This window comes from Diadema antillarum, unplaced genomic scaffold, assembly GCF_040938485.1.
Source record: "Diadema antillarum isolate AM-2024a unplaced genomic scaffold, OU_Dant_1.0 seq00000042_RagTag, whole genome shotgun sequence".
NCBI lineage: Eukaryota > Metazoa > Echinodermata > Echinoidea > Diadematoida > Diadematidae > Diadema > Diadema antillarum.
The window spans coordinates 82,335-105,192 of record NW_027271154.1 but is presented as its reverse complement, the minus strand read 5'-3'; the positions used below and the strand labels follow the sequence as shown (position 1 = coordinate 105,192).

The following is a 22,858-nucleotide window of genomic DNA, read 5'->3' as shown; positions in this document are numbered from 1 at the left end:
CAATCTTCTGGCAGTTGAAGAAAAATCCCACTGTAGTGTGCCATTGTTTTTGACAGTGTTTCTGGTTGCTTAAGGCAACTTTCACCAATTTTTTCTCTGTCAGTGTGAATGCTCCTCATTTCAAAGCAGACATCAAAGAACATTTATACACAGGCAAGTTATGGGGGGGGGGGGAATAACGACCTTGAGAATATAATGTGAAGATGGCATTAACGACACGATACAAACCATACCAGAGAAAATTACAATGCTTGGTCTATTTCTCACAATTTGTGAATTAATAGTTATCAACAAACACAAGGTCTTTTGCAGCTTACTTATATTCAATACTGCTTAGATAAAATCATCAAGGCAAAATGCAATGTTACATGATCAAATGTTCATCACCTAGCACATAATGAAGTCTTGCAAAAAACAAACAAGCAAACAAACAAACAAACAAACATTGGGGTTGCATTCTGAGCATAATTTGGTCCATAGTGTAGTTTGAGAAGAATGGCTCCCCTTTAGTGAGCCTTACCCAATGTGCACTGTTTCTCCTGATTTGTAGGATTTGAATTCATTTTGCAGGATTTGAATTCATAACTTTTGAAGTAAGGGAAGAGCATCTGCAAAAGCAATAAAATTTATACTGTATGAGCTGAAATTTTCGCGTACAGATATTTTCGGGGATTGCTACTTGGAGGACATTTTCGCGTGTTGTTAATTTCGCGGTTGCGAGGGTCTAACTGAACTTAGTTATTTGCGCGTTGTTATTTTCGCATGTTGTTATTTTTGCGGTTCAAAGGCGATTCGCGAAATTCGCGAAAATAAAACCACTGCGAAAATTACAGCTCGTACAGTATATTGAAGCCTGAACACAAGGCTAACCCCAAATATGTGTACCAAGGAACTCATTATTCTACCTGGTGTGTAGTCTCCTTTCACACACCCTTCAAATCTCACTGTGCAGGCATCTTGCACATGAAAGACTGTTTCTCCGAGCATGAGACATCCACCCAGACAGCAACCCCCATCATGGGGACAATCTGCCTGCCACAGTTCTCCACATGTACTGTGTCGCTTGGCTCGTTGTTAGCACGGTACCAGTTGGTGTAGGTGGAGGTGGACCTGTCTGCCCACTTCCATGTTCCCTCATTGCGGCGGTCTGAGAACCCAATCCACATCCCTGGGTCTCCTAGCAACCAAGAGGAGAGAGATGACATCAAATGTCAGTTGTGATGTTGACACTTTTATAAGGGATGGTATAGTTTTGGTTGAGACTTGGCTTCAGGCTTGTAACTTTTTGTGGTGAGATAATGAGAAACCTCTTATGAAATATGAAAGAGTAGGTAATTCCAAGAGGCATTCAATGTTTATTTTCTGAAAATTGGTTTTGATATGGTTGAGATATCCAAAACAAAGTGATCCTAATAACAGGTGGGACCCACCTTTTATTAGGATTGCTTTGTTTTACTTTGTTTTGCTTTTCTTTTGTTTTGTTTTGTTTTGTTTTGTTTTTGATATCTCAGCCATACAAATTTTCATCAAATATAATTTGAATTCCTCTTAGAATGGTATGCTCTGTAACATTTCATAAGTGGTTTCTCAGTATCTCTCAAGAAGTTGAAAGCTCAATCCTCATCACCACCAATATTATACCATCCCTTTCATGTTTGTAACAATCAGCACCATGGTACATACTGTGGACACTACGCTTTAGACACGACTACCAGTGTGTGTGCACCATATTTACATGCAATCACAAATGTGACGAGTGGCTATGAATATAGAGTGAACTTTTTGTGTTTATTCTATGTGACTGGAGCTCTCATAAAAGAGTGAAATGTACCGATTTAAATCATTAAAATCCTTTCTTTTTGTCCCCGCCGAACGAGTTCGAGCAGGGGACTATGAAATGGGCTCCGTACGTGTGTGTGTCCGTGTGTCCGTCCGTCCGTCCGTCCGTCCGTCCGTCCGTCCGTCCGTCCGTGCGTCCGTGTGTGCGTCCGTGTGTGATCAAAATCTTCAATTTGCTACTTCTCTGTCATTTATGAGCCAATTTTGATTCTGTTTGCTTTATATGATAGCACTACATGGGAGCTTTGAAACTTCTACACAGAATTTCAGTCGTGACCTTTGACCTTGACCTTTGACCTATATTGTACATTTTGCTACAAAATGCTACTCCTTCGCCATTTCAAACCCGATTTCGATTCCGTTTGCTTTATGTGATGGCACTAGGTTAGGGCTTCAAAACTTCTACACAGAATTTTGACCTTTGACTTCTTTGACCTTTGACCTTGATTTTTGACCTGTATTGTACATTTTGCTACAAAATGCTACTCCTTCGCCATTTCTAACCCGATTAAGATTCCGTTTGCTTTATGTGATGGCACTAGGTGAGGGCTTCAAAACTTCTACACAGAATTTTGACCTTTGACTTCTTTGACCTTTGACCTTGATTTTTTACCTATATTGTACATTGGCTACAAAATGCTACTCCTTCGCTATTTCTAACCGGATTTCGATTCCGATTGCTTTATGTGATGGCACTAGGTGAGGGCTTCAAAACTTCTACACAGAATGTTGACCTTTGACTTCTTTGACCTTTGACCTTGATCTTTTGACCTATATAGTACATTTTGATACTAAATGCTACTTCCGGCGGGGACATATTTTACGCACCGCGTAATTTCTACTTTTCCTTGTTTTAAATTGTTGTATGATGTTATTTTCTCTCAACAAGTTTGTCAAAGAAAAGAAGAGTCTTACTTGCAAGTGAATGGCAAAGATTCCTTTAAGCATGGTCATGTTTGAACAATACATGTATACCACTAGAGATATCTACTGTGGTTAAGCCCTGTAGTAGGATCATTAGTGTTTGGGTGTATCCAGATCCCTAGATTATGTGTGCATAGTTCACTGGAGGACTGTGCACCCACTGATCTGAATACCTTGCATTTGATGACTAATAATTAAAACAAAATTTGTAGGTGATTCATCAAATACTACCCCCCCCCCCCCCCCCCTCCCGAACATGAAGCAGATAATGTGAGTGGATGCAAGGATGGATTTGTACTGGTACGAGGCCATGGTTACATAATAGGTTTCAGTAAGTGACATTCGTCAAGGGCTAATATCAGTCAATTCCTTATTTCTGAAGGTTTTGTTAAGTTCAGTTTTGTTTACTCCAACCCTCGCCTGTAACACATAAAGACGAGACTAAACATGCCCATGGTGAATATGATACTATTGCAGACAATATCGATTTATAAAACTAGTCGAAATCCCAGAAAGAGAAATGCACACACACACACACACACACACACACACACACACACACACACACATACACAAGGTAATATAAAAATGATTAAAAGCAATACATTGACCCCTAAAAGGCTGGCTGACAGTTATGTGTTTGCAGAGTGATAAATGGCAAAGGGAAGTATGTGTCTGTTGATCAGGTCAGGTGGTATTTTCTTTGAGTGAGCACAAATTCCCCCATACATTGTTTTCCCCATTTAAATGAATGATCAGTTATAGGACCAAGACTGCCTTTCAATGTACCACCCTGAATTTTGTATTGTCTCTATGTATAGAAAGAAAGTTTGAAAAAAAGTTTTTTTGTTTTTTATATAGATGCAGTAGATGATGTCTTTTCCATCCTTATAATTGTAATAAATGTGGGCATAAGTAGCCCATTTTGCAAATACAGTTAAACTCGCCTAAGTCGACATCGCATATGTCGAATAATCGCGCAAGTCGATGATTTTAAAAAGTCCTGATTTTTCCCCATTGACTTACGTGTAATAATTCACTCACAAGTCGAATTTTGTAAGTCGAATAATCGCCTAAGTCGATGAAATTCCAAGAACACTTTCATGGAAAAACCATTAAATTCACTGTGCCTAAGTCGAAGAAGATTTTATTGTGCAATAAATCACTGTCAAAATCACGAGACACCAGTTTTTGTTTACATAAGAACTAGCCCGACCAGACAGGTGACAAAAAAAAAATGATCTAAAGTATCAAAATTCAAAGCGATCGCATGCGATTGTTGAACTCTCTTCGTGTTTGGAGGTCCGCTGGTACAGCCCTGTCGCGCTAGCGCTACATACGTACAGCGACTGGGCTGTGTATAGTTGTGCGTACAGCGACTGGGCTGTGTATAGTCTGTGTATGTTTGCAGTCTGCGCTGTGCAGAGCTTAGTGGATGGATGAAGCTGCTGAGTTTTCAAAGCGGAAAGTAGGTGGGAAGTTACGGGCACGGGTAAATCAGAAGTACACCTCTACACGCATTTCAAGCCATGGTATGGTAAACTGGAATCAATCACTGCTCAAATATCATTCATATTCACTTCCCCAAGGTTTAACAAGGGTGTAAAGTAATCGGACCTGTGCCAATGCTAATGCACTGTCCATGCAAAGTTAGCCGCGGCCCTGCCGGGCGACTCGTGCTGCGGCACACCTCTCCAGCTCTCGGCTCCAGAGTAGACAACATACATGTACATTTATACATAATGTACGTGTGGTGTGACTGTTGTTAAGTCGATTTTTTTTCGACTTACGCACTAGTCGAAACTCGCCTAAGTCGATGTGTTTTGCTCAGTCCCGAGAAGATCGACTTATGCGAGTTTAACTGTATGTTCTATATTTGAGCATTTGTCTTCCACAGGCGTCATTTTGCCTGAGGTGTGCCTGACATGACTACAAATACAGAGATTTATATAAAATATTTTCTTCACACAGATGAAAGATCAAACCTATGATTATTTTTTTCCATGTGTACTTGTAAAGACAGTGAATAACTTAGTGTTTGAGGGTTTAAGCCAAAAAAAAAAAATTGTCATGGTGTATCACTACAAGATTTATGAAAAGGGGACATACATATATATATTGTGTGAAAGTGATAGAGCAGGGGTGGATCCAGGAATTCTGTAAAGGGAGGGGGGCGCAACTAATATTTCTGGTGCCACTTCCAAGTTTCATTTCATTTTTTTCTTTTTATTTCTTTTGTTTTTAATGAAAAATAAAGGGGGGGGGCGCGCGCCGGTTGCGCAAACTTAGAGAAAACGGTTGCGAAAACATAGAGACTGCCAGGGACACTTTGACTATTGGTGTTACTTCCATCACGTCATGACATAAAACTCTTTTTTTTTTCATGCAATGTATGTATGTATGGCAGTGTGATTGCATTGCTTATTGAGACATCACAACCAATTTATCTTAAACTGTATCATGGAAATGCTAGGTAGGAGAATGTTATTATCAGTGCAAACTGAATGTTTAATCAGTGATTGTGGTATTATGTAGGCACTCAGATAACAGCTGCTGCAGTTGCTGGGACTAATCTCATCGTACCAACCAAGGTAATCTCTGTTTTGATTGCGTTGTGAAAGTGGTTCATTCATGACACACCTAAAGAGGATACTAACATTTAAATTTAAAGGTCACATAATGAGATAAAGTCTTACATTTTGCTTGAGAACCAAAGTGTATTAAATGCTGAGTGTCCAAATGCTCTGCATCTATAGGGTTAATATAGTATGCCTTCCATGTCATCAGTAATCTACTCAGCCTATGAGATCATTAAATAAGCAACTCATGAGATGGAAATCTGTTAGGATTCAATCATAGAGTGTCTCTTGTACCACAACTTTTTTTTCTTTGTTAGGAATGATTTTAGAAAAGCATCATGAACTCTTCTGAAAAATTGATAAGATTGCAGAGCATGTTCTGTCAAACTGCAGCACACTATGTCTAGCGTTTGTCAGTGTTAGTGTACTTTTTTTTTCTGATGTGATGTTTTTGTACAGATGAAATGTGAATGCACATTGAAGAGACTCTGTACCAACAAGGAAGGGAAAGACACATGCCTTCAATCTATTCCAGGGTGTGTAGCAAAGTTTTGCCCTATTACCAAACTTGTGGAGCAAATTCACAGAGACGAGAGCCTCATTTCTGTATTACAACATTCAGTCTACAGGAGAAAGTCTTGAGCAACTTACCTCCACCAAATATACCAGTGACGCTCTGTCTGTAGTCAATGACAAACATTTCCTCTTCTGGTCCAGTGAGGGACACTAGGTGAGCCAGCTCCTCCCCTTCACAGGATGAATATCCAGCACATGTTATCTCTGCCTCTGCCCACGTCACCTTTTTGCCAAAGAACCGGTAGCAGAAGATGGTTTCATCTTCCAGCCGGAAGTGTGTCCAGTAAGGGGGGCAGTAGGTGACTGCCAGACAACACTCTATGCTGAGGAGGAGGATGAGGAGAGATCTCATTGTCATGGTAACCGACACGTTGGGATGGCTCCTTATTGTCCTTGGTGGAATGATGTTTCCTTTAAGGTGGAGAATTTGAAGCTTTTTCTCTATTTGATTGTGTTGGATGCAACTGTGTGTGTTAATTTCTCACTGGATTCCTCACTACAGGTGAAGCACTGAACAACAACTGTTTCATCTAGGATCTCTTGAGGCAGTGGTTCATACAGTGATGTAATCAGGATCACAGCAATGCTTTAGTTGCCAGTCCGCTAGCTCTTTGACAGAGTGAATCCTGAAAATGACGTCAGTGATGCAGGTTCAGTTGGTTCAATACGTCATCCACGTTATGTGTACATCCAAGCAGTAGATCAGACCCCTTTGTGCTGGCTTAAAGGTCTTATACCTGAGGTGTGCTGGGACACCTCTTTCGATGAGCCACAGATTTTCAGGTCCAAGTTGCACCAAAGCAAAAACTTTCTGAGAACTTTCCTTGCTTAGTCCTGCTATAAACACATTTGTTGTATATCCTGGTGGGCAAATCAATGTTGTTTACAATCATGTCCAGTTATCAGTGGCATTTAACAGCCCTAGGCCATACCACCAGTATGTTTTTAAGTAGTGTGGATGTTGCGTGTGATGGTTATGAGTCCAAATGTCGTAGCCAGTCTTTGCGCCAGATTTCTCAATTAGGACGCGAGAGTGACATCCAAACATTGGTTGTTGTCCGTTGTGGGAGGCCCCTGATATGCTGGCACGTGTTGCTCCAGAAACTGGGTTATATTTTTAAATGCAAGTTGTGCCAAAGCCCAAAGTCAGTAATTTATTGTTCCTGTCATACTGTTGCCACTTTTTAGTTCTGACTGGTACCTGGGTCAAAAGAAGGAGAAAAAGGGGAAACAGTGTTACCATCAATTACTGCCGATTTCCGTTCTCCACAAGATGCGTGCTAGCGGGAAATAGCTTTCTATCAAGGTGTTGGTTTGGGAAATAATGGAAAGTTCACAATGTGGTCTGTACCTTTGGCAAGCTGTCAAACAGTTCATGTCATACATAACTTGATGCTGAATGTCATATGTGTTCACTGAGCCTGGTAGGCACCTGTAATCAATTCTATTTCTGAAAGTGTCAGGTCTAGTTATCCAAAGAAAGGAAATGTAGCTAGTCACACAATGAATACTAGTATCTTTTGTCCTGTGACATAGCTCCAACAGATTTCAAACACATTTAAATGTTACTAACTAGCTTGAGAACTTGTGATAAGAAATTTATGCACTATATTTTAGCTGGTAATTTCAATAGCCTAAAATAATGAAAGGAACAGAGAAGTAAAAATTAAATTTTCAATTTTGTGAAAGCAGTAGCTGAATACAATGAAAAAGAAAAACCATCGGAATTCATCCAATTGAGGCTGAAGATATGAATGAGTTCGCTGTAATAGTTTATCATATCTCTTCATAGAGAGTTGTGACTGTGTTTACAGTTACGTATGTCATATATTCTAAAACTATCAACAAACATACTGTCTTGCCTTCATCTTTCCCAGTCTAGGAAAAAAATAGAGCAGATATGTGACAAATTGCCATGATAATCACATTAACATCTTGTCTAACAAATATACAATATATCCTGTTGGTCAATTTGTTAGTGACAGTCAAAGTGAAATGGTCAGAGAAAATGCATGGTGTCACATGTGGCCCACACCCAGTGTAGGCTGACCCCTGCCTCCAAGTTGACATAGATTCTAGATTGACCACATTGAAACACCAATGTCCACTGTGTACTCACCCTGTGTTGACAGTCTGCAACTGTGAAAGAAAACCCTCAACCCTTAAAGACCTAATAAAATGCTTGCAAAATGTTTTAATATGCAAAAGAAATGTAAAATATATGTCATGATTATCAATGTAAATATGTTGTCAGTGTCGTTCCGGTTTTTATCGCTTCTAGAAACTCCCCCAAATATCACATTTTTGGAGGACCCCGTTACAGCTTTTGCGAAAAAGATAGTCACGTGACCAACACCCCTGAACCGATTGATGACGTATAAGCACGGAGTTGTGCTCAGTTAGCAGACGCCGCTCAGCACAAGCACTCAGATTACTAGCTTGGTACACGCGCGTACACGATAGCTAGCCCGGCCAGGCCCGGGCCCCGCGCGGGATGTGCGCTCCCGGTCGACCCACTGACTGTCGACATGTACGCATTACCACGTACATTATCACTAAGTTGGCTTGCACAGATACCTGGTACCTCGAGCATAATGTCTTCCCCTATATGGGTAAACTTCGACATTGATGATGATGATGATGATGAAGACTGCAGCTCTGACGATAGCGGAGAAGAAGAGCAGGCACATGAAGTTGAAGGGGAAGATGGGGAGGGAGAGGCAGCCGATGAACCAGAACGTTATCGTGGGGCTGCACCTTACCGATATGAACCAGCTGCATCTCCCCCGCTGCCAGTGCAAGAGCGTATAAAGAACATGGCACCAAGCCCGAGAATAGACCTCACGGAAACGATCGCCTGGGAAATACAGAGTGGTATGTCTGGTATGCCCCCATACAGTTTAACGTTAGGAAGGATATACGTGTACTGTATTCTACATGATTGACATATTGTAAGTTGTAAATGTTTGTCTAGTAAATAGATTAGAAGAACAGACTCAGCTTGCTCACAAAGTGAGCGGCTACTCCGGCCGCAGCAAGCAAGCGGGAGCGTCCCGGCCGTGGCCTGGCCCGTCGGCCGGCGCTTACAAGTTAAACTACTAGTAGTAGTCTAGTAGTAGATCTAGTAGCAGTCTACTAACAATGTTAGTAGTTATAGTAGTCTACTAGTAGTAGTAGTCTACCAGTACTACTACTAGTAGTAGTACTATTACCACTACGGCACTAGGTCTAGTAGACTAGTAAGTAGTAATAGCAGTATCTTTGGTAGTAGTAAAAACAGAGGCTACACTCTAACGCCTATTCGGGAGATATGTTGTTACAGGGTGGGTCGTGGCTATTTATAAAAAAAAAAAGGCCTAACCAGTTTCCCATAGTCAGTTTCTGCAATATTTGTTATCAGTACTTTAGATGCGCCATTTTCAAAGAAAAACGATACCAAGAATGATCGTCAATTGTGGTCGAGTAGTTTTTGTTTTATGCTAAAAATCATACTGTGGAAGGAAGCCCAAACGCCGTGCTTGGTCTACCGACGAATGCCACGGTGGGGCTGGATTCACGAGTAGGTCTAGGCCTATAAAGCAGGTGAGTCGCCGTAGTATTAGTACAGACACGCAGTGGTGGCGGGGCTATCGTGAAATAGGCCCCACCGCAGTGCGCGTGCACCGTACCCGTGCGTTTATAGCAAGCAAGGGTAGGTCCTCCTAGCCTTAGGGTTTAGGGTTGGGTAGGGTTGTATGGTTAAATTGGCCGTTAAATTAGTGGAGGGCCATATTATCAAGTCATTTTCGCCGCATTCACGAGTATTGACTGTGGAAGGCAGCCCCACCGCCGTGCTTACCTACCGAGATGAACGCCACACGGTGGGGCTGAATTCATGAGTATTTAAACAGGCGAGTCGCCGTAGTATTACTATTTATCTATTAGTACAGACACGCAGTGGTGGGGCCTATTTCACGAGTTTGCCGAAAATAATGGATATCCAAGCGTACCACAGTTGTAATCTGTATTATTGGCAGTATTAAATCCGATACAGTTCACTAAATATTCTTTTGTCTAAAGGCTTAGCCAATGACAATAGTGAAGCGCAGCACCTGCTATGCGCTCGCTAGCTCGCTCCCCCGCCAGCGCTAGCCAGTGCAGCCGCCGGCCGCCGGCTGTCGCTGCGCTGCGCTAGCATAGCCTTGCCAGCTCGCTGGCTACGGCTAGACTGGTCGTGAACGAACGACTCCGTTCTTAGACGTCATCACAATTTAGAAGTGATAGTGCGCCGCATGCGGCGAAAGTATAGCAAGTTTTCCAAAACCGAGGAAATTGCATCCATTATGTTAACAAACATAGAACAAAATTCAGAACAGTAAAAAAAAACCGCACAACCATAGAATTACTTAGAATTTAACATTTAATATTATTACATTATTGAGAAAAAAATGCCTAAACCATTTTATTAGGTCTTTAAAAGGGATGATACAGTATTGGTGGAGATGAGAATTGGGCTTTTAGCTGTTTGCGAGATACCAAGAAAACACTTTTGAAATAGTACAGAGCGTACAATTTTAAGAGGAATTCGAAGTTTATTTGATGGAAATCGGGTTTGGAATGACTGAAACATCCAAAAACAAAGTAAAACAAAGCGATCATGATAAGATATGGGTCCCACACTTTATTAGAATCACTCTTTTTTGGATATCTCAGCCATTTCAAACCAATTTTCATCAAATATTAAATATTCCTCAGTAAATTACATGCTCTTTCATATTTCATAAGAGGTTTCTCATTATCTCACAAAAAAAAAAATGTTTGAAACCTGAAATTAGGTCTCGACCAAAACTATACGATCCCTTTAACTGTCAGGAGTGGAGCCATCCCAGAATTTCCAGTAGCAGGTGATTACTAGTACACTACCATATATACCCCAGTTAACCACCAATGTTCATGATATCGCTGTTGTTCTAGGCCTCATATCTCATCAAGACAGTAGCATGTGTTGTGGCACAAAGTTCAATTCCTGAAGCAACAATTTAATAACTTAGAATGATACATCCTTGTCTAGCTAATGTTACAGCAGCTTTACAACTTGACAGTTGTCAGTTGCAGGGTTTGTTTGTTTGTTTGTTTGTTTGTTTGGGGTTTTTTTTTCAACTGGTGTAAAACGAAATTGAAGCATGATTTTGGCTAGAATCGGTTGGTCAAAGGTACTGGTAATATGCGTGAAGAATGAAGTATGTGGATATATTTGAAACACTCTACTCAGGCAACAAAGACAGAAAATGGCTGAAAATTTGATCAATTTGTTTTCCCTTCTAATACCCTGCATTACGGAGAGTTATAGGGAAGATCCAAATAGATTCCAGTTGCATATTAGTTATACACAGAATGGGTTGTAACAGTAAACCAGTAATTAGCATTAACATTAGCATTAGCATTAAGATTAGCATTAGCATTAGCATCAGTCAAAGTAGATACCCCTACAGCTCATCTCTTGTAAATCTAAAGGCCCGGTCACACTGCCCAAAAGTCGCGTAAACGCATGAATCGCGCAAGAAATTTGGTTGTGCATGCTTGTCCGTCGAGAATTTTTGCTGATTTACGCGATGAAAATCACTGATGAATTGCGCAAGAACTACGGAAAGATCACTCAAAAATCACTAACGAACCACACACTTTCAGCGCATAGGCACGCAAAGGCCCCAAATAGGGCGAATTCGTGGTTGTGCGCGACTACTGAGGTCCTTGGAAAACCACGCATAATCTGCACATTATCACTAATGAACTGCGTATGAATCGCGCATGATTCGCACATGAAAGTGATAGCAGCAACATTTTCGCGAACGATCACTGATATTCCACGCATATTTCGCGCATTGTTCGCGTAAGAACTACGCAAACTATGTATAACTATATTATATATATTTTGAGCTGCTCAAAACTTGGAATCGCGCAAAGCGCCGATCCGGCGCACATCGGCAGACAACTACGAAGGTTCCACGTCAGACAAACTCATGAAATGCGCAAATGGTGAATGTATCGCGTAAGGATCAGATTTCTTACGTGATTCATGCGTTTACGCGGTATTTGGGCAGTGTGACCGCGCCTTTACTTCAGTGAATTGGATACTCCATGTACTGGTATTCTTGTTCTCAGAAACTCTCAAATGCTCCAAATTCCTGACCTGGTGGAGGAAAGAGAGAGAATGAAGGAAAGTGGAACAAAGTCATGAATTTTATCGACTGTCTGCCAGCCAATGTATGAGATTTATGTCCTGGTATTATACTGAACAAGCTGTCATCAATGGTCCCATCCATAGGATTCCATGGTGGCAGTGATTAAGTCATTGATTATTTTATCTGGAGCAAAGTGGGACACAAGGGCTGGCTGTGTTGGTGTGTTAAGGGACAGGAAACAGACGTGACTGAGTGTTTCCACTTGCCTCCCACACACATGTATTGCCCTGAAGGGTCAGTGCTCAAATTTGACAGAAGATGGGGGCTGGACAAGGGACCATTCAGATTCAGAGATGAGATAAAACTCCAGACAAATCTTAGACTCTTCCTGAAGTAGTAAAACCTGTTATCACAGTCTATTCTGTAGAGTCAAATCTACTTCAACATCTCAGGAAAGAACACCCATAGATGACTTTACATAGACTAGTAAACAAAATAATCATGGAAATGCTACTTCATCTATCAGATGTCATGAGAAATTTATATGCTGCTCATTCCTATTAAATGCTGTTTGTTTTGGGATTTGTTGACAACTTTGCTTCTTGAAAAGGGTTGATACAGTTTATTTCCTATTCCATTACTCTGGTTCTCAATCAAAACTATAACCACTTGCAAAATTGTGGTACAAGTCCCAATTTGCAAAATGTAATGTGGTCAAAATTTACAGGAGAAGTTCCTAGAATATTTTCTAGGAAATCAAAGATTTTTTTGGGGGGTGGGGGTGGGGAGGGGGATTCAGGAATATTCAAGTTATATGCAATAAACCCAATAGGAGTTTAATATTGGCACAAATTTTCTCTGGTCACTCAGATACTTAATTTTGTTTTCCACAAAACTTTGTCCATGATAAGGTTAATAAGGTTTTTATGGGTTTTGTTTTGAATTTTGTTTTAAATTTATCACAACTTTATCATTCAGTCAAACAATGAAGATATTCCTGCTTTAGGGCCTCTTAAATGCTTGCATTTTATGACAGTGACCACCTCAACCTTTTTCTTCCCCCACAGTGTTATGAATCTAATGCAGATGATACTGTCCAAGGATTAAAGTTGGGGCAGAGTGGGAAGGAGGCTTTGTTCTGATGGAATATCATATAGAAATCATTCTGACACACAGGATTATATAGACCTCCCGTAGCATTCAACAGGTGCTATATACAGCAGGTGTTCTTCGGCTCGTGTTTGCCTTCCAAAGTGGAATGCACACCCTGATGAAAGTATGTAGCTTGATGTGCTACACTAATAACTTATTTAGACAGCGCTTGTATGACACTGATGCCCCTTTCAAACTGTGTTTGGTTTGCTACATAACTATCCTCCTTTGACAGTGTTTGAAGTGATACACAATTTCCCCTCTCAGACAGCGCTAGGTATACTCTACTAATACCCCTTTCATACAAGGCAACACAAGGCAACATTCAGCAGATCTCCCAGCTTTTGATTAACCCCTGTTTAAATGGAGATGAAGTACATGAGATTTGAACCAAACTTAGCCTCCTCACCCTGAGGGTGAAGGTCCTATCTCACAGGAGGGATTGTCACAACAATTGCCCTGACTGATCATTTGGGGAGAGTTGTGTGACTCAGAAGATGGACTTTCATCAAGAAGGTGACTCCAGGGCAAGATTTGAGATGTCTCCAATCAAGGTGACAGCTTTTTTCACCCAGGAAGTCACCAGGACATCCACCATGACATCTCCTGCAGTCATGGGGACTTCTCTGTGACTTCTTCCCAGTTACAGAGATGTCTTTGTGATGTCGCCACATTGTCACAAGATTGTGGAGACGTCTCAGAGACATCGCAGACAAAATGTGTTTCTGCGGCACGGCCGTTTCCGATGGAGATGTTGTGGAGATGTCACTAAGACATTTCAGTGACCAGCTGGAGACTGGAAAAAAGTCTCAGAAAAAAAAAATGAACATAATTGATTCTCGTGTGACTGCCCGGAGACCCAGCTATTCTCCAGGAGACATCTCCACAACCAGCACAACTTGAGTTGCACCAGGTCACTACCTAGTTTCCAATGACATACTAGTACCCACTTAATAACTTGCAATTGTTAAACAGTAATTCCGTAAAAGACTCTAGTCTGAAAGGCTCTCTCTGTGAATCACCATGGGAACAGTGAATTTACACAGGTCTGCTGCCTACTAAGCAGCAAGGTATCCTTCTGCACTACCTGTACTGTATGTAAGAGCTCAAAGCTAGCTGATGATAGGGGTTTTAGTGTTTTCCTCCTTTGGGATTCACTGCCGCTCAGTCTGAGAGATAGGGAAAATTTTTCAGTGATAACGTTCAGAATGTTCCCCGTAGAATCACAGGAAATCCAGTGGGTAAACAAAAGGGTAAAGTCAGGATGAAATGTGTTGCAATCTATATTACCTCTAGGTAGTTGAAATATCCATTTGACAGAGTGCAATTATACACTTTATAGGCATCGCTGTCCTGCAACAGGCCAGTTTACCAACGTATTCATATTCATGGATATTTTTCCTCTGAAGACTAAGTGATAAGCTGTCCCATTCACCTGTACATACTCAAACGTGCTGCATTTCAATGCCTGGAGTCCAGTTTATATGCCAAGTTGATATTCCAATTATAATTTGGTATTCCAGTTCATTCAGGAAAAATGGCAAAAAAGAAAATGCTTACATAAAACAGTGCAATTTACACAATGTCCTTGGACAAAATAATCATGTTTCAACATTTGTTTATCATTTCATTTCAAACCTTTTACTACTATTTTGGAGGACAACTTCAATACCATACCAACCTAGAGGTGAGCTAGTAGTGGACTATTTCACACATGATACCATACAGTGTGTTTCTTTGTCACAGGATATCACTGATGAAATTAATCACTCTCACAAGACTGATTCACCAGGTTACTACATTTAACTCCCTCAAGGGTTTTTACTGATTGTGTTATCTGGTGCAGTCGCAGAAAGATGGAGCCAAATGATTCTCAGGAATGACATTTACAATGTCCACTGGGGATGTGAGGTATGTCACTGAACATGCCAAGCATTGTTCTCATTTCATGTGCTGGAATGGTATTGTCATTGAAACAATGGTTGCCCAGGGTAACCTCTCAGGCTCTGTACAGAGACCTAGCAACAATAGTTGTAACCTGCACACACACACAACACACACACACACACACACACACACACACTGAAGTTCTGTTGGCATAGAAGGTGACTCGGTTCACCCAGGGAGGTCTCACCTCCCTGGTTCACCTTCATGAGTTGTGTGTAGACTGTGTGTCACTTGATTTACCTCCCTTACAAACCCTCTCAATATTGTTTAGTATGACTTTCAAATGATTTTACCCTCAAAATCACTTTTGACATTTGAAATTACGATTCCTCCCATTTCGAGCAGAGACACATATCATGCAGTTCCATATATTCAAAGGAAGAAAGTACACAAACTTCCATTTGCCATATTGTCTGTACAGTGAGAGGCTTGTAAAAGGGCCTCATTTCAACCCTCAAATTCTCACCATTGCACTTTAAAAAGTGCTTGTAGATGCCTGCTATTGATATTTTTTGTTTTGTTTGATTCTTTCAGCATCAGATTAAAAGCTCTGATTCCTTTCTGTAGACATAATCAAACACACACACACACACACACACACACACACACACACACACACACACACACACACACACACACACACAAACACACACACATTAAGAAAGGGAATTTAGGGAAAACATGTGAGCCAAATCCCCACAACAAGGGAATCATATATCATTATTTTATGGGTCTTCTTTTTTTTCAAATTATTCTATTTCAAATATTTCTTTTCTTGATTAGTAGTCACATTACATAGTATTTTAAGCATTTTATCATACCTCCAATGTTTTCGCTTAATATTTGCTTTTTATTGTATTATCTCACTGTTTTATGGGTAGTGCTGCTCGGTGACCACACGTCTCAAGTGGTAGTTTTATTGATTTAATTTGTTTTTATTCTTGTATATTTTTGTCGTGCCACCAAAGAAAATAAAAGATTGTGATTTTTTATGGCCCGAATGGGCCATGTCACCCAGAAAAGTTAGTGTTAAGTCTTGTGCAATGGCGTAATAGAAATTATGTTTTCTTTTGATGTCTTCTTTCTCCCATACTTAATATGTCTTTGGTTTTTACAATTTTGCAATTTAATCTTTGATATTATGTAACCCTTTCTGTACCAGTAACTTTGGACATTGCATAAAATGGAAAGGGATTTTTTGTGCCAACGCCACTCAAAACACGTAAAAGTTAAGCTTTATATTTTATTTGAATAACTGAAGTTTAGGAAAGGTATGCATACAAGAGAATTGGGACCTCTGAGACAGTTACATAATTACTTCATGTGTAGGGCCTAATTACCAATAGGCCTGGTTTGTTTTGTTCAAATATTGTGTGGTTTTTTTTAGGTCAAGTCACACCACAGCATGATTCCACATTATAACTGTTTTTTTTTTTTTTAACATTTGATTTTATTGAAACTTCTACCATTGTGTTTATTTGACTTTATTTCATTTCTCAAAGTCAACTTAAACATTGAAAAGCATTTCACCTATGAGAGGACTTCTTGTTACAGTTCTCCTCCCTACATATCCCATGAAAGCAAGACATCACAGTTACTACAGTATCTTGTATCTTGTATCTTGTCAGTGGTACTAATACAGATAGAAAAGAGTGTCTGGAGAACCCTGGTCATCAAATAAATATGACACACTTCGCTGGTTATAGGAAGAGACAACATCACATCAAATGTTATCATTGCAATGTGATAAAACTTGTACAGCGGTGAGCAGGCTACTTTTATGGGTCGGGTAGTCTATCCTTCTCAGCCTAATATTTACATGGCATTTAAAATGAGACAAATTTTGATTACCGGGACCCTGTTTCATAAAGCTGCTCGTAAAGATACGAACAACTTACGCGCGACTGGTGATCAGTTCTGATGTGCTATACTTGTCAGAATTTCCATAATTCAACACAAGAACTGATCACCAGTCGCTCATAAGTCGTTCGTAACTTTACGAACATCTTTATGAAACACCCCCCTGGACTCAATCTAGTGGCTGTGAGTCCTTCATTAGATTGTACAAGTATCTACATTTTAGCAATCATCTTGTAGAAGACTGACAGTCAGAAAGAATTTCTTAGGTTTAAAGCCAGTCTGCACTGGCCATTATTTTGATGCCAGAACTTTTCGTAAAGAGCGCCATCTATCAAAACTTCCGGTGGCCGGGTTACATCCATAGAACTCTAGTTAGAACTCTAGTTCTGTGGTTACATCGTTTGTGGCTGATCGCCGCCTTGCGCCTGCATGATATGCCGGTCAGCGCACGATCTCACAGCAGCTGTGCACAGAGCCGAGAGAACACACACAAGCAGTGCATAATAATTATGGTGGGGTACCGAGAGCCCAGCCCGGCCCGCCCGGCGCGGCCTCGATCTTTCGGCCGATCGCGAGGGAACGGGTTACTAAACCTTTGTCGCGAGAGAGATCCGCGACAATCCACTCACTCAGCCAAATGACCTACTCGCTATACACAATACCAGTGCAGCGAGCAGAAAAACATCGCTGGGCGGTGAATTACTGTAATGTGGCCGTCGGTTTCTTCGTCGGGCCAGCTGATTTAGATATCTACATGATGTGCAGTAAAATATTCCTTCAAATTTCATGCTCTTTATTGAGTTTTCATGAAGTCCAACACGATGACTCATGAGTGATGAAAGCTCCAGATGCATTTACGAATATCTCTCACACATAAATCTTTGCTACTACTAACAGACGGTAAGAGTTATAGATCTAAACGTTAGTAGTAATAGTACTACTACTAGGCCTAGTAGTACCAGAACAAATATAGGCCTACATGCGGTTCCTATATCTATGTGCTGTCCCCCTGCCCTGAATATTATTATCACACAAAAGCATGTGAGAAATGACACCAAGCTAATATCTCGAGATTGCAATTGGAAAACAGATAACATATCTTGAATTGATCATGATTTCCCTTCCTAGAAATTTCATTCGACAATTTGTTGAGGCTGGGTTAGTGAGGAACAATAACCTTAAACGCTAAAATGAAAACGTTCATACTGATTGATAGTGATACTGATGTGGCCCGTTATGGGTCTACACCGTACACGTTCACTAATTGACTTAATCAGGCCTAGGTCTAGGTCTAGTCATTAAGTCATCATAGACACTTCTTGTCGTAAGTTGGACGTTAGTATTTATTGTAATAATCACTGAAAAAATGTGAATAAGGTTGTTTTAAATTTTGTCATCGTTCATCACGATGTTATGATGATCAACGGCAACGCAGCGGTAATTCGAGTAACGCCAACGGTAACGTTAGTCGTTACATGGATTTGGAAGGTTATAAATTCAACGTTCAGTGAATGTCATTTGCAACTGAATAAAAAGTAGGTACAATTGTACAGTAAACCTCGCATGAGTCGAAGCTCTCGGGACTGACAAAAATGCGTCGACTTAAGTGAAATTCGACTCTCGCGAGAGTCGATTTTTTTTTTCGACTCACAGTTATGTACATGTATTATAGTACATTTGCATGCATGTGTGTGTGTGTGTGCGTGCGTGTGTGTGTTTGCATTCAAATTTGTCTGTTCTTGAAGATAATGTTCTTATTTTGTTCTAAATTGAACATGGAATTTGTATCAATACTAGTAGTTAAACGTAGTTCTGAGAATGTCTGCGCTAATGTGGCAATGTGCATGTGCTATGTCTATGGTGCAACATAGGTAGCCATCTCTGTCAACCTACCCTGAGACAAACACTCTCCCAGGCCCATCCCACCTCCATTGAACAAAAGTATACAGCCAGCCGGGCACGCACAAACAAGCTCCGCCCACTTGGCCTGTCACTAAAATATTAAAGCAGCGATTGGTTGACCAAGGAGTTCTGGCTTGACATGGATAAAGTACAGTGAAGTATGGATGTGCTGTGTGTATGGATAAAGTATATGGATCGATGTGCTGTGTGTATACATGTATACATGTGTATGTATTTGACATGCGTGCAGAGCGGTACGGTGAGTGTGCATGCTTTCCTGCAGCAGGCCAGTGACGGGGTTCTGCGACATGCCCATTTTTTTGTTCTCCTCTAAATGTAATGAGAATGCCAGACAAATCTTCTTCGGCTCAAGTGATGTAAACTACGTGTATTTTGTACAAAAGGGACTGAATGTTTTACTTCGACACAGCCGAAATTCGACTCTCGTACTTCGGCTTATCCAAATATTTCTTAGAGAAAATACATAGGGAAAAATCGGGACTTTTTATTTTGCTTCGAGTTAAGTGATTTTCGACTCACTCGACGTCGACTTATCCGAGGTTTACTGTATATCATACAAGTTGAGTTTCACCCATCTTGGCTTATCAGAGGCTTCTGACTCAGTCTGAGTGCACGTGGAAACTTTCACAACGGGTTGATCCCGCAATCCTGGCAAACAGCTTCACAGGCTCGACACCAGTGCTGATGCCCAGTGGTGGACATCCAGCAGCTAGCAGATGACCAGCTAACCCCGGAGACCGCGCCGCAGTTAATGACCAGCAAAGTCATCCTGTGTTGAATGGCTTGATGGGCCGTCAAGGGCGACGTTTATCTTGTTCATTTCTTGCCGATAAACAGCTCGCATCTCCTCCTACTGGATCCAGCATTTACCAAGTCGTATCCGCGACATAATCGCAGATTGAAGTTCGACACAACGATCAGAATAAACGATCTGAGTGCAGATCGCGCGCATCGCGAAGTGATATAGACTCTAACTAAATCTAGATATCTGTGGTACGTGCATGTATGCACTGGACTGCGCAAGATAATGCGGGAGCGAAGCGAGCCGCTGCGCTGCTAGGCCATCCCCTACGTTTACGGGAACCTGGTGATCTGTGTGTTAAGTCTATGGGAATATCGGAATTCAGTAACGGGTTAATTTTGATGCACGCCGCTCGGCATTATGGGAGACATGCTGGGCACCACAGAGAGAAATGAGCCTTATGATGGCGCTAGACATGTTTCTTACCAATGCAGACCCACTTTGAACCACATGACAAAAACACAAGCACACACATGACAAAAACACAAGCACACACACATGCACACACACGCAGCAATTATGGTTGTTCATCATAGAGAATTTCTACATGATGATTTGTTGCTCATGCATGTGTATAATTTGATAGGTTGTCATCCGATATTTTAAGGAAGCAATCTATAAGTTAAAAGGGTGTCAAGCTATGTGTTAATGCCTGTATATTATATGCTATCAAATTGTTACACAAGTATGACAAACAGATTTCAGAGTGATGTGCAAAGCATGCTCTCTTAATTTCTTTGATAAGTTATCTGTCGAAGATACAAGAACTGACACAATAAAATACTTTATTCATAAGGATGAATCAAGTGATAATTGGCTGTATTGCTGAAAGTTGTGATCAAACTGTGCACAAAATGTTCACATGTACCGCTGTGACGTCTGTTTCAAATATGAGTTTGAATCCCAGCATGAACAGTAGGTTGTGTTTCTCTGTGTGATTGTTGCCATATCTTTGATATCAGCAGAATTCATGTCATCAGATATCATCCGTCATAGAGTCGACAGTTTCCTGAAGGCATTTAGCAGCTCATCTCATCTATAGCTGGGCTTCAGTCAGTAGTTACGTTCAGACGGCAGGCCCTAACCTCGAGGTTAGGAAACCTCGAGGTTTAGCTCTTGCCCCCTAACTACGACGCGTGTCCACACGACGAATCTTAACCTCGAGGTTACGAAACCTCGAGGTTAAGCTTCTGCCCCCCGTAACTACGAGTGGGTCCCACTCGATGTTAAAACCACAAAACCGGAAGTTTCAGCCCACACTGCTAACAAGGCGTCTATTTATTCTTTAGTCCAACCCTGTCGGACTCGCTTACAGGTACTCTTTTTCTCTGTCATGGTATGCAGGGATAGCACTGCACTGATGACTTTATGCCTTTATGAAGATATTCGTCGAAAACATTTTTTTTTTTTGCGTCGGAGAATATATAATACAGTAGCGAGTTCGACGTGTTCAGTTTCATAGATCAAGCGCATGGGAAGAAAAGATGATGTTGTTGTGTCGTGCGTCATAGGCTTTTCACGTGTAATATATAGTGTATTTGTGGTGTACGTTTGGGAGGTTGACCCGGAAGCAGATGAAAATTGTGGGGGCTGGAGTTTACGGCGAGGTCACTCTTAACTTCGAGTTCGTTGTTTTTTGTGTCCACACGGTGCTTAACTACGAGTGGGGACCCCCCGCGGCTCGTGGTTAGAGCGCTAACCATAAGATTTCTCGTGGCTCGAAACATCGAGCAAACCTCGAGGTTTGCTAACTACGAGTGCGTCTTCACGGTCCCTAACTACAAGCTCTAACCTCGAAGTTTCCTAACTTCGAGGTTAAGGGCTCCCGTCTGAACGTAACTAGAGATTCAATGATGACTCGACAGAAGGCATCATCATTCTCATTACCATTCTGCCCATCTTGAAATTCTCTCACTGGTAATCACTCCATCGCCAACTCCTAAGAATCAGTAGCTATCATCCTGTCGTATGCTTGGGCTTTTTTGCCCATTGCAAAAATTTGTGCAGACAAAAACTCTGCTATTTCAGTGAGAACTGTTATGTTGGAAGAGTTTGTTTTGGAGATTTTGATTGAAGGACAGTGGTTGGAAGGAAGGGCTGATTTGTGGCTTGAAGGGCAAAATGCTATAATGTGTTGAGTGACTCATGCAGAGTTTGACTTACGGCTCCTCCCAATAACAGGTAGTGATTCTTGCTAATGTTCATAGAACAAGACTTCTAAGTCTCACATGCACTCAGGTTGTTATACACACACTGTATACCACTTGCTGTGTGAACATCTCTGTATAGATAGTGGATTGTTTCATCAATACGATTACCCTGCAGTGTTCTGCTGCAACTCAACATTCAACTTGACTTAAATAAATACAATAAAGTCAGTGACAGAATGGCAGCACTCCAACTAAGATTAGACGCGATGTAAAGATAATTATTGAATATTAATGTTCTCACAAGTTTTCAAGAAACACAACCGTATATCATTGTAACTTATATAACACCCTGTGGAGAACCTCTGAAGGACATGCCAGATGTATATGAGTCATAGAACTGAGGCAATCCAGCATATCAAACATAGTTTGTTTTTTTTAAGTTATGATAATACATCAAAAATTCGCCATTTTCATTTTCATGCTGGCATCACATAGTGCAAATTATGCAAAAATGTCCACACCACAAAATATTCAACACTTTTGGTATTGAATTGTAGCAATGAAACCTGCCTCAAGACGTTAGGGAATTACAAATATGTGGCAAATACTTTATCATGAAGATACTATCTGCAGAAGTTCATAACTGTCAGATTTTGAATATTTATGTCAGTTACAATGACAATTTTACCTGAAATACTGTATTGTGGTTTGATAAATGCATAATGCATGGATATCATTCTGATTGTCTATCAGCCACACAAAAACTTGAGAAAATACTATGATCATTGCTGTGCTTCTTGACACCTAAAGGAGAGAACTGATTTGAAGGGAATTTCATAACAGAAATCATTTTCTTTTTTCCATTCCACAATCATTGCTGTGTATTATACATGCTCTTTTGCCTTCACATTTCCACCTACCCAGAAGCCAAGTGTGAGGTGGTAA

The 22,858-nt window shown here is 40.8% G+C and overlaps 1 protein-coding gene across 1 annotated transcript in view; it reads right to left on the bottom strand.

Moving 5' to 3' along the window:
• Positions 1-916: 916 nt before the first annotated feature.
• LOC139725465 (echinoidin-like) overlaps positions 917-22,858 on the bottom strand; it is a 29,437-nt gene continuing 7,495 nt past the window's right edge. The window contains exons 2-3 of the mRNA XM_071636541.1: positions 5,994-6,329; positions 917-1,177 (exon numbers count right to left, since the gene is read on the bottom strand). Coding sequence (XP_071492642.1) covers positions 942-1,177; positions 5,994-6,329 — 572 coding nt within the window. The 3' untranslated portion in view covers positions 917-941. The remainder of the gene's footprint in view (positions 1,178-5,993; positions 6,330-22,858) is intronic.